Raw genomic sequence first — 12,721 nt, forward strand, 5'->3', positions numbered from 1 at the left:
TTACAACCTTATTCTCCACATATTAATTTCCTATTAACGTTTATTGAAAAAAAAAAAAAAAACAATAAGCCTAAAGGCATACTATACTTGTCTTTATATCCATGTGAATGTGATGTGATCTCGAATTCGGGTTCATTTCCAGGTCATGTCAGTTTTCGGTCCATTTCAATGTTTTGGCTTTTAAGTACGGAGTAGTACTTTGTATAACTCCTATTACTCGAACAGAAAGGCTTCTAACAACAGCCATCTTTCTGTAAATTACTAATGCAGTTCGATTATCAAAAATTATGATTTTATATCAAAAATCTGACAATAGACAAGGTTCCTCAAACTACCTTATTAAGTAGATCAACTTCACAACTCTTTTCAATTCCATAAAACAAATCATACAACTTGACAATACTGTTGGATGCATCTTTATTAATTGAAAATTGAAATTACAATACATTATCTTATATATAGCAAACACAAACATCAACAAATATGTGATGCACTGATCTTACAATAACATAAACTGATTAGCACGAGAAACAAAAGGATAGCCGATGTAAAAAGACTTGAATGTGATACCTGCACTCTCATCTTTATGCCTTGATGCACGGCATCAACCTCATCATTAATAAATGATTGGATCAGATTGATTAAGCAGAGCTAGTGTCTCTGTGTACCAGTATACAGTGCATAAAGTCAACAAACCACGAGATCCATCTAGCCAAAGATCTTTGACACGTCCTGAGGACGGTTCATAAACTTCAAGTATGGTCAATTCTCCGTCTTGACCTACCGATTCCATAATAGGTTCACCATTCTTCCTGAATTCAAGTACACTATTCATAATCGCAAAACCAGACGCCTTAACGGTGAAAAGTTTTGTAAATGATTTCAGAACACCTTCTTCATTCATCTTCCACACAACACTAACTGAGTCTCCAGGCTCATAATAGCCTTCAATCACAACAAGAGAACCCGTCATTTTCTTGAGATACACATGTGCGGTCGAACGTACTAAACTATCCGAAAGTAACACTTCACCAAATTCTTCACTTTTCAAATCAAATGAAATAAGCCGATTGTGTCCATTTTCATGACCCGCATCATTACCATGCCAATAAATAACCCCATTTATAAAAACCTGACTCCACGACAATTCAACCGGTTTCAAAGGCATACTGATAGAGATACTTCTCCAATCCCCCGAGCTTAACGTAAACACCTCAACGTCCCAAGAAGCATAATCTATAGTGTCAGTTCCCGAGCTTTTAATATGTGTAATCTTAACAAGCTTAGGATCACTAGTGTTAGGATGAACTCCAAAACCGAATACAGTATATCCGTGTGGCTTATATAACACATTTGGAATAGGAATACTAACGGATTTCCTAATAGTAATATTCCATAACACAACAGTTTCAGAAAAATTGTAAAAACATATTATTCCTTGAGAGGAACCGAGTTTGAACATTTTCGGAAGCTGGTTAAGACTTACAGGAATAGTAAGGGAAAACTTGTGTTGGGGAAAACTATCATCATCAATAATCGAAACATATTTTGGCACTGAATCTAAATTATAACTTACAAATAGATGATGCGGCTGATTGTCGCGCAGGCAGTTGTCAATGATAAACTTGGAGCTGTCAATTAGTGATTTCCAAGGTTTTGAAACGGATCTGAACCTAATCAGTGATATGATCGGAAGTTTTTTGGTGATTTCTGTTTGGATGTCGAATGGTATAAGATCAGTCATGTTGATTTCGATTTAGATTTCGATTATCGATTTTGATTTGATCGGCGTTTGAATTGAAAATGATATGAGGGTTCAATCGGAGGTTGGCATATTTTATTGTTCAGAATGTACATGTCATCTCAATTTGAGAATGGACCCGCTTTTAGATAAATCTTGTTTTTATCCTTTATTTTTTACCTTTATTTTTTACTTTTATTTACCTTTATTTATTTTTTTATTGGGTAGTGATATATCCAAACTAATTTTTGATAGATCCACTCATATTTGATGTCTTCTTCCTAAAATACTCTCTAGTAAATTCTAGCAAAAAAATTGTGCAAGACATAATTTAAAGGTATACTAGTCGATTTAAGTAGATATATAAAAATGAAGTTTGGAAATATCAATTCCCTTTTTTATTATATTGTTTTTTTTACTATATTTTATTGAGTTTTTCTAAACATAGCTCCTAGGGCTATGCTTAAAATTAGGACTATGCTTAAAGAATAAACTAAAGCATAAATGTATTGTACTTTGAGGTAATTTTACGTAGAGAGTGGGTAGTTAATAAGGTACAACCATCTTATGCATGTTGGAATATCTTAAGGATAGCACTTAAGTCTATCTTTAGATAAACTCTATTTTATTTTGTTTCTTGCCGATGCTTCAATATTACTTACGTTGTTCGTGGGATTTGTTGAGAAAAAGAACATAAATGTGATTAAATGAAAAGGTTGAGATAAAAATGAGATTTCTTAATTTCAAAGGAAAGACATAAAATAAAATATAATAAGCCGAGAGAAAGTAATAAGCAAGTGTTGTCCCATGTTCTCAATGGCGGAGCTAGTAGGGTGGTTTGGGGGTGTCTAGCATCCCCTAACAATGGTAGTGTATATGGTATTTGATCGTGCTCCAATGAACAAAAATTGAAGTTGTAGATCTATATAAACGGAGTTGGATACTTGTTGTACTAGTGTATCTGGAATTCAATTGAGAATAAGATAAGGAAATTGGAGCTATTAATTTTAGTTTTGAAGGGCAGAGACTTTGAGACCTAATGTTTGGGGAAGAAGATGAACTTTTGGTCAATTTTCATTTCAAGTTCTTGTAATTGTAAATTATATTTCATTTTGACCCCATAAATTAGCAATTATACATACAGAGTATATCATTTTACGGAAAAGTTTAATTTAACATGTGGCAATATTGTTTACTCAATCATTTATATTTATTTATATTATATTAATAACAAATCAAGAGACTCGAGAAGTACAAGATAGCATTGAAGTACAAGATAGCATTAAGGTTAAATATAAGAATAATAATAACTACATTAGAAGGTATTAATAGTATCTGTGTAGTAATTTTAAAATTGATTTTAATGGATATAATGTTAGTTTCACATGTCAAATTTTAAGTACATTTAAAATAAATATTCACTTTTTATTTCTCTTTTACGTTATAAAAAGTTCTACTATCGTTTCAGTATAAGATTTGTGTTTCTATAACATATTAAATATATGCACCCCTCAATCGTAATTTTTAGCTCCGCCTCTGCATGTTCTCACACTACAAGAATATGACCCTTTAGGGAGGACAATAGGTGCAAAACTCCTCACAATAGGTTTATTGTAAGAACATGTCCTCACAATATAGTCCTTGCTATAGCCCCGACGCAATAGGTTAATTGTGACGACAATGTTCACGCAATAACCTTTTTAAAAGAAAATTGAAAATGAAACGATAAATACCTATTGTGAGGACAAAGTCCTCACGATAGATAAATAATTAAAAAAACTTTATCTACAAAAATACATAAATACAAAAATACATAAATACAAACATTAATTAATTTGTTTTTTAAAATGGAAATAGTGTCCTCACAATATGTCTATTGTCAGGACGTGTCCTAACAATAGGTAAGCTGCAAATAAAGCAGAAAAATGGTATATTTGTAGCTTCGATCCCAGTTTGCCGGGTCATTTTTCCAGTTTCATGATTTTCAGATTACCGACAATACAATATTAATAACATCAACAACGTTAATATCAACAACTAAATAAATAACTGTCTATATCATTAAATACAATATATAGTTTAGCACGTTAAAAATAACAAGTTTAAAACTTCTGATTCGGAAACGAAAAGTTCAGAACAAAATTACAACCTCAGAACAATACATTAAACTTTCTAGTCCTCGTCCTTGTGCCTTTAAAGCCTTTGCCATTTTACGGAGTATCAACTTTCTTCTCTTGATGGTATTAATTTTCCCAAGAAATGACTTTACCTCAGCTTCCTTTATGCCGATTCTTCTCATCTAGCTCATGTTGAATTGAATGACAAACAAAGGTGCACATTGCGTTTATAAACTAAAAGTATATCAATAAAAAACAACATAAAACCAAACAGAGTGCAATAGCATTATAAAAAATAGCATTATAAAAACAAATACAATGCAAACTACTCATTGTTCAACTCTAATCAAACAAATATAATTTTAATAATGCTATGTTATAAGGACAACTACTTGAGACAATATTCATGCACACACTAATTGCAATCGATCAAGACCATTACCTCTATGATTTCCTGGAGCTACATCTGCCATCTGAAAAATAGAAATATATCATCATGAATAACAACTAATACATAAATAACATACAAGTAAAACAACTTAATCATGTTACCAACATACATGTAAAACAACTTAATCATCTTAAGGTGATCCAATCAACTTACATCATGAATAACAACTAATACATAAATATCATACAAGTATAACAACTTAATCATCTTACCAACATACATTTAAAACATATATTAATAAATGTTATAAGCTAGTAACTAGATTTAAACAAACTTTAATTTTAAGAACATAGACATAACAGTGTTAAACTAAGGTTTAATAAATACAACAAGATCCTAAATACTCAGTATGTTTTACAGCTTAACATAAGTTCATTTAACATAAGTTCAACAAAAAGTCATACTAAAAGTCAACTTTCATTAATCAACAATTAATCCAAGCATCTTCCTAATAATTTAACTTTGCAAAGCTTCTTATAATCATTCAACTATGATTAAACAAACAATTTCAAGCAAAATTTTCACAATTTTTGGCCAAGAACAAAAGTCAGCAAAGTCAACAAAATCAAAACGAATGATTCTTGGAACATAGTGTTAAATCAAGTGCATAGATTCTATGAAATACGATTATAGTCATGTAGAGCATACGTAGAAACAAAAATATTTCGTTTTAACAAAGAAACGAGCAAAATTTAGCCAAAACTCTACATAAATAAAATACTTGAAAAGTTAGTGATTACCTCGATGTGTGTTGATTAAAACGTGATAGGAAAGAAAATAAGTGTTGAGGGGACGAAATGGCTTGAGATTAAGCTCTCATTCTTGTTTTTTGGTGAAGAAACGAAGCATTTGGGTTTTTTTTTTGGGCAATCGACGAAACAGAAATTAGGTAGAGATGTATATGGTGTGCAAGTGAGAGATGATGCAATCTAGATCTGCACTTATTTACTTACCTATTGTGAGGACACTTACTGTGAGGACATGTCCTCACAATATTAATTTTTTAATAATTTTTTGACTTACTTAATTGAGTTTGATATTTTCGTTTCCCACCAAAAGTGAAAAAGGACCGGGTAACTCGTTGGGAGGACAAATTTTCATCTATTGTGAGGACAAGTCCTCACAAAATATTTTTTAATTATCTTTTAATTTACTTATTAAATTAATAAATTATGCTTAAAATTTTTATTTTGATTTAATTTAATTATTATAAATATATATACTTATTTTGAAGCTTTTTATCAGAGTTTTTTCATTACCGGAATTTTTTAATTATCTTTTAGCTCGTACGATATAACTTTAGCTCGTCTTATATCCTTAAGGTTGTGTGAGAAGCCTTCATCTCGTACGATAAGATATTATAGTACGAGTTGTAAGCTTATCGGACGATCTTAAGGGTATCGGACCAACTTAAGCCTTAACGAATGATCTTAAAGATTACCATGCGAGCTGAAGGCTTATCAAATGATCTGATGGCATATCGGACGATCTGATGGCATATTAGACGAGCTTAAGGATTATTGGAAGACCTAGGATTACCGTGCGAGTTGTAGGATTATCGGATGAGGTTAAGGATTATTCATTATGTATACACATTTGCTTATCCGGTTTACACTCTTTTTAAGCTTAGCCATGGATCGTATATATATATATATATATATATATATATATATATATATATATATATATATATATATATATATATATATATATATATATATATATATATATACGGAGCTACATACATACATACATACATACATACATACACGCATTCATACATTATATTTACAAACATACTTACATATACATACATTCATCATAGATATTGTATATGACATTCATTATACAAACACATATATACACACACACATTCATTTATTATACATCTCTAATGTATATGACATTATACATATACATACATAGATACATACATTATACACATACAAACCTTATACAACCATACTGATTATGGCATTAATTACACATACATATATACATTCATACATTTGTTATATATATTTATACTTTATATGACATACATACATACAAAATACATAGATAATGTATATGGAGATACATACACTATACATGCATACATTACACATGCATACATTATAAATATATATTTGTGTATATATATACACACAACATCCATCAATGAATACATATATATGTACATGCATAAATACATCATTATACATAATTACATATACAAATATTCATTATACATATTTACATATACATATATTTATTAAATCTATTAAAAAATTAATAAAAAACTATCAAAGATCAAATATAATAATTTTAATAAAAATGTATCTAAAATTTTTAATTACCTATTATGAGAACAAGTACTAGCAATACGTTAATATATACATACATACGTTATACATGCATACATTAATATAATTAGTTATCACACAAATTTATTAAGAAAATGAATTTAATTTTCTATTGTGAGGGCACGTTCTCGCAATAGGTTGCGCGAGTTTTTAATTTATTTTAGAGGGAACTGAAAATTTAAATTTAATTCGTTTTAATAAAAACAACTTTATTTAAAAAATGTTAATTACCGATTGTGAGAACATGTCCTCACGATAGGTTACTCGCGTTTATTTATTTATTTTTGAGGGAACTGAAAATTTAAATAGTATTCGTTTGAATTTAAATTGATTTATTAACTATCTATTGTGAGAATATGTCCTCGCAAAAGGTCTGGTCAAAAAAAAATTCAACGTTTCTTTTTTTTTTTCTTCTTTGACTGGCAAAAGAAAATCAAAAATAAAATAAATAACACATATTGTGACGACATGTCCTCACAATAGTGTTAGTCAAAGTAAATATTCAACTCAACTCCATATTTTTGTCTTCTAGCTGCCTTTCTGTGAGGACTTTGGTGTCCTCCCAAAAAGTGTCGTTACAAAAGATCCATTTTCTAGTAGTGTCATCTTAGAAAAAAACTAGTTTTAGGGTCCGCGCGTTGCGGCAGTTTTTAGTAAACATATTGGATTACATAACATAACTTAGTACTACATACTGAATTACATAGCATATTATAGAACATAGTACTACATCGTTTTTCAAAAGTACATACACTGCATTTCAAAAGTGCTATGTCATTTGTCTTAGGTTTACAAAAGGATAAAGTTGATGAGTCTGAGTTTCAAAAGTATCAATGCAATTTACATTGTTGCATATGCAAAGTGATTGCCGGTACAAGAGCGTAGCTTATTCCTGCATGTGGTTGCTCATATTGTTTAGTCTTTTTTTTTTAGGGTTGGTGTTCTTGTATACATGTGGAGATATGTCTGTGAATTTTTTTTGATCATCAGTTTAAAAGCAGTGTTTGAAAATTACCTGGGTTGTTAGTGATTTGCTGTTGCGATATCTTCTTGTGGATGGCCCAAACTTTGTGTGTGGTGGTGCATAACTTATGGCTTCTTCAATGTCTTCTTCACTGACTATTGGTTCGAAACCATATATTCGTTGACTGCTTGAAAGTGAAATTGGAAGATACATGTTGTTCATTCAAAAGCTTTGTCGGAGGTGGGTGTTATTTTTTTTGTCACCGTAACCCATTTCGAGAGCCAATATTTTACGGCTAATGCCAATTAGTTTTTCGCCTTCTTCGCACAAAAATCTCAGAGTTGTTGTTCCTGTACCGTCGTTAATTCTTGTTCCTGTACCGTTGGTTTTTTTGAGAAGTGTTCTAGGAACTAATTACCTAGAGCCAGGTTCCTATGGAGTTCCATGATGTACACATATTAGGCTTTGAACTTTGGCACCTACTTTTAGGTTGCACTTGTCACAACTTGCGTAAAACCGTTGTGTGCTATCATCTATCTGCTTTATTTTCGCTTTGCATGTGAACCTGTCGTTCAACATTGACTTTTTTTTTTCTTTTTTTTTTGTGCTCATATATAATTGAGTAAATAACTGTGTTCCTTGTTGTTTGCGTAGTCGTACGTCGTTAGTTCATGTAATTTTTTTTATGTATTGTTTCTGTTCTTCGACAGGGTTCTTCACCAGTCGTCCGACAACATCAATTGAATGGAGTTTTTGCTGAAAGTTGTTAATGTTCTGTGTTAACATACTTGGTATAATATGTTGTCAAATTTGGCTGTATTGTGTGCATTATTTTAAAGTTGTGTAATCTGTTTAATATATGAATGGATCGAACTAACCTGAGATTGATGATGTCGATGATTCGGTGACATTTTGTCTTGCTTGTCAATTCGTTGAATTTTTGTATGTTTCTGATGCTCTGAACGCATCCTATGTAATCTGTGGCAGTATATATAGGTTATTTAGTATCATATAAGTATGTTAGTGTTATTGAAGATTTTTGTGTAATAACTGTGAGAATGGAGGTCTAATTCTCTGACCGGTTGAGTACGTCGTCGTATGGAACAAAGTAGAAACTGTGTTTTGGAGATGGCTCAGCTAGGATGGGTTTGAAATCAGCGTGTTTACCGATTCTTAAGGTTACATGTGTTAGGAGTGTTCGTTACCATTGTCATGTTACCGACGGGATTATGCATAATCTTGTCAAAGCGTTCATAGACTCCATAACTCATGTTTGCATGGACTGCATCTCCCTTCAAAGGATGTTTGTAAACTATGAAATATGAAATATGAATGAATGTACTGAATTAGTGTTATTGCATAAATCAGTAGATCAGGTGTTGTTTATAAAATATCAGTTTGCAATCTAAATGTCAATAATTACTAAATTTGAGGAATTTTTTTTTTTTTTTTTGCAGATATTTGAGGCAGTTCAGAGAATGATATTAGTGTATAAGAATTATATCGCTTTGTTTTTAAAGTAGATTGTGAGTACATTAATCACATACTTGTTCTATCTAGTAAGTTAAAAATACCTCTTTATTAATAAGCATGGAGCATAATCCCGCTGGTAACATGTCTGGAGGATTTCTCGCATATTGAATGGTTTTGTCTGTGTCGTCTGGTTCCAAAGATCTAATTGGTGTTATGTCGGACATTCTGCATATTGAATGGGTGTTAGATGCTTCAATAGATAGTAAACTTATGGATTTTTTTCCACATATATCTTACAAAATGTTGTAAATAAGACATAAACATTTTTTGACTTACGTGTTAACTGTTTCTACCTATTGTATCTATATAAGGCACTTAGCTATTCTTGTACAGAGCAGTTGAGAATGGGAAATAAAATCTATAAGTTAACAATCCTTTAATGGTCTTTTACAAGGGTCCGCGCGTTGCGGCGGGTTTCATACATCGAAACCCAATAACTGAAAATATTTAGAACCCGAAATGTGTTACCATGTAAATGTACGTATCCACTTTACTTTCATTGATGTAGCTAGTAGAAATCATAAGTAGTCAAATATCACGCTATAAAACATCACGTTATGGTTATGAGACTTATGGCTCGTTACCCACATTAATTGTTAAGTACAACTTGTACCACTTACAACCCACTTGACCCGCCCAAATTACCACTACTACTCACCTTGATGTTTATCGCAAAGAGAATGAAATTTTCTCAAGTGCTTCTATCAATCCTCTACCTATATATAACATCACATTCATGCTATCAATGATATTGTCATCACATATACTAATTGTGGTTGAAAGACAACCACCACAAATCATAACATCACACTTAAATCCTAATTTCTAGGATAAATTATACCTTCAACAAAGACATTAATTTCCTTTAACACCATAACATCAATTTAACATGAACTTCCAAGTTTCCTTTATTTGACTCAACATCATCATCTTTACAAATTTACCATACCATCATCTTTATGTAGCAAACACATAATCTTACCAAATTTGCATACACTTTATAAATTTGTTGAAAATCACCAATTCATCACCAAGTTGACATTTTATCGAACACTTAGCGAAGCACTCTTTTAACATCATCCTTCTTGTTTTCAACTTCATCTACACACATATCATCTTCTTTACATAAAGTTCTTACAAAGTGACCAAATTTCATCAAAACTTAATACTTTCATGAAACTGAGATGAACACTTTACAACATACTCCTTCAAATAAAGCAACTAATACAAAATTTGTTAACTAAAAATTAATCACCACAACACCCAACAATCGTCATCACAAAGAAAACCAACTTACAAATTGCTTACAGATCACTTGTTTATATATTCTCATCTTCTTAAGTTCGTTTTTGAAGCATAATCTTAGTATAAACAACTCAAATCACACTAAATACACAAAAAAATATGATCAATTTCATAAAAATTTAACAAAAATTCATACCTTCAAGTGTATGTTGCAAAAACGCTCAGGGATGATGATTTGGTTGGTTCTACTATGGAAGAAATGAAATTAGGGTGTGTAGGTGCAAGATTTAGGTCGCATACGGAAGAGCAGAAAGGAGAAGCCAACGGTTTCACGCCGGAGATGGTGGGTGATGTAAGCGATGGCGATGGAGACGAGGGTGACGGTGGTGGTCGATGGCGAGGGAGACTCTGCAGTCTCATTTCAGTTGAGGGTTTGAAGGTGGGGTGAGGGAAGTAGGAGCTTCGGGCAGGTAAAAAAAAAAAAGATGGCTACAGTATAACAGTGCAAAGAAGGGCCTGTAGCCAGTAGGATTACAGTTTTACTTACGGGAAGTAGTATATGTATATAAACTAATAGGATTACAGTTTTACTTACGGGAATTAGTATATGTATATGTATATATAAATATAAATAAATGATTAGTGGCCAAATGGACCAATCAAGATGTTGGTTGACTTACATGTTTTAGAGGTAAGGTTGCAAAATTCCTTATTCGGGATTAATCGTTCGAGACTTTGAAAGGAGTAATCGGCAATTCAGATATTAATCGTATTGTACATTATACATTTAAATATTATTTTCAAAAATTATATGTGTAAATATAGAAGAAAACTATAAAAATATACATAAATTTTAACATAATTGTCTAAATTTTTTCATTTTGTTCAAAATTTCTAAAGATTCAGTTTAAATTTACGTTAAAACGTTACCATTTTGTATATATCAAAAATGAACTGTGTATCATATTTTAAAAAATCGAAACAAACTGCTTTTTTTAAAGTAGTTGGGATTAACCTGCTTTTTTACATAACTAGTTTTCCGCCCTTTACTTACGAGCACAAGTTCGACCACTCTCTGTTTGGTAGTTTCATATTTCCATGGCTGTCATCCAAGGCCGGCCGGGTTTATCCACGTTGAATTGAATTTGATATACTAAATGTTCTAGATGGGGCCGAGGTTAGGACTATGTGATGTTTGAGTGTAGTTTGGGTATCACTAATAAAAAAACCACATCTTCCTCAAAAGTCAAAACCCTTCTTCTACTGTCCAATCTGAAACCAGCTGGAAAAACCACATCGAGTTGGGTAGCAAAAGCTAAAATTCATCGCACACAGATTTCTATTACTATCCATATCAACTGTAAGTGGAATTTTCTTTCATTTTCATCATATATCATATATTTATTTATAATAAATATATATAAAAAAACTGAATTATGAATATAGGTGTTCATTATCAAACACAAAATACTGTGCAATTAAGATTTAATTCAAATTTTGCAATCAAGACTGTACTTATATGCATGAAAGAAAGTATTATTAAAGTATCTGATTGGTGATAAAATGGGGGGTGGTTATCAGTTGACTTTTGATTATTGAACATATAGTTGACTTTCGAGTTCTTGATATCCCATCTTCACAGATCTTTGCATGTAAGGTCAAATGGCTTCCTCTAGCAACATGTGTCCGCCTAGGGCCAATGGTAGCACCTATGACGTATTTTTAAGCTTTAGAGGCGAAGATACTCGCCATTCTTTTACCGATCATCTCTACAATGCGTTGAAACAAGCAGGAATTCTCACTTTTAGAGACACTGATGATGCCGAAAGAGGCAAAGAATTGAAGCAAGAAATCGAGAGAAAAATAAAATTATCCGATGCTTCAATAATTGTATTGTCGGAAAACTATGCAACTTCAACATGGTGCCTTGACGAGCTCTCATTGATCCTTGACCAGAGAAGGGGTTCCAATCATTTTGTTTTGCCGCTTTTTTATCATGTGGATCCTTCGGATGTTGGTAAACACAGGGGAAATTTCATGATTACCGCCAATTCGTCCGAACGGTGGACCAATGAGAACGTCGATAGGTGGAAGGCAGCACTTACCGAGGTTGTTGGTGTAATTGGCATGCGACTTGTTGGGTATATTCCATATTCTTTCTTCTAATATAATATTTGAGTCAAATGGGTCAACAACCTCAAATTGTGTTCAAGGCACATAACCTTGTGAGTTTTGGTATCATCAAATTTTTTCATGTATATACTAAAAAATATATTAGTACAGTTTGTATTAACAATATGATGTTTTGGTAACATCAAATAATTA

The 12,721-nt window shown here is 31.8% G+C and overlaps 1 protein-coding gene, 1 long non-coding RNA gene and 1 pseudogene across 3 annotated transcripts; 1 reads left to right on the forward strand and 2 right to left on the reverse strand.

The window, feature by feature from the left end:
- Positions 1-616: 616 nt before the first annotated feature.
- Positions 617-1,744, reverse strand: LOC139887639 (F-box protein At3g07870-like). The gene has a single exon (XM_071870712.1). The coding sequence runs from the start codon at positions 1,742-1,744 to the stop codon at positions 617-619; it is 1,128 nt and encodes a 375-aa protein (XP_071726813.1).
- A 6,277-nt stretch (positions 1,745-8,021) lies between these two features.
- Positions 8,022-10,657, reverse strand: LOC139890600 (uncharacterized). 2 transcript variants are annotated; one of them, XR_011773399.1, is made up of 3 exons: positions 10,593-10,657; positions 9,193-9,316; positions 8,022-8,910 (listed from the first exon to the last, which is right to left on the reverse strand). It is a non-coding gene; the product is annotated as an uncharacterized lncRNA (long non-coding RNA). The 2 variants fall into 2 exon arrangements; XR_011773400.1 differs by lacking the exon at positions 10,593-10,657 and adding an exon at positions 9,810-10,200.
- Positions 10,658-11,570: 913 nt separating this feature from the next.
- LOC139887640 (disease resistance protein RPV1-like) overlaps positions 11,571-12,721 on the forward strand; it is a 47,987-nt pseudogene continuing 46,836 nt past the window's right edge.

Source organism: Rutidosis leptorrhynchoides, chromosome 2 (genome assembly GCF_046630445.1).
Source record: "Rutidosis leptorrhynchoides isolate AG116_Rl617_1_P2 chromosome 2, CSIRO_AGI_Rlap_v1, whole genome shotgun sequence".
In the NCBI taxonomy this organism is placed as follows: Eukaryota; Viridiplantae; Streptophyta; class Magnoliopsida; order Asterales; family Asteraceae; genus Rutidosis; species Rutidosis leptorrhynchoides.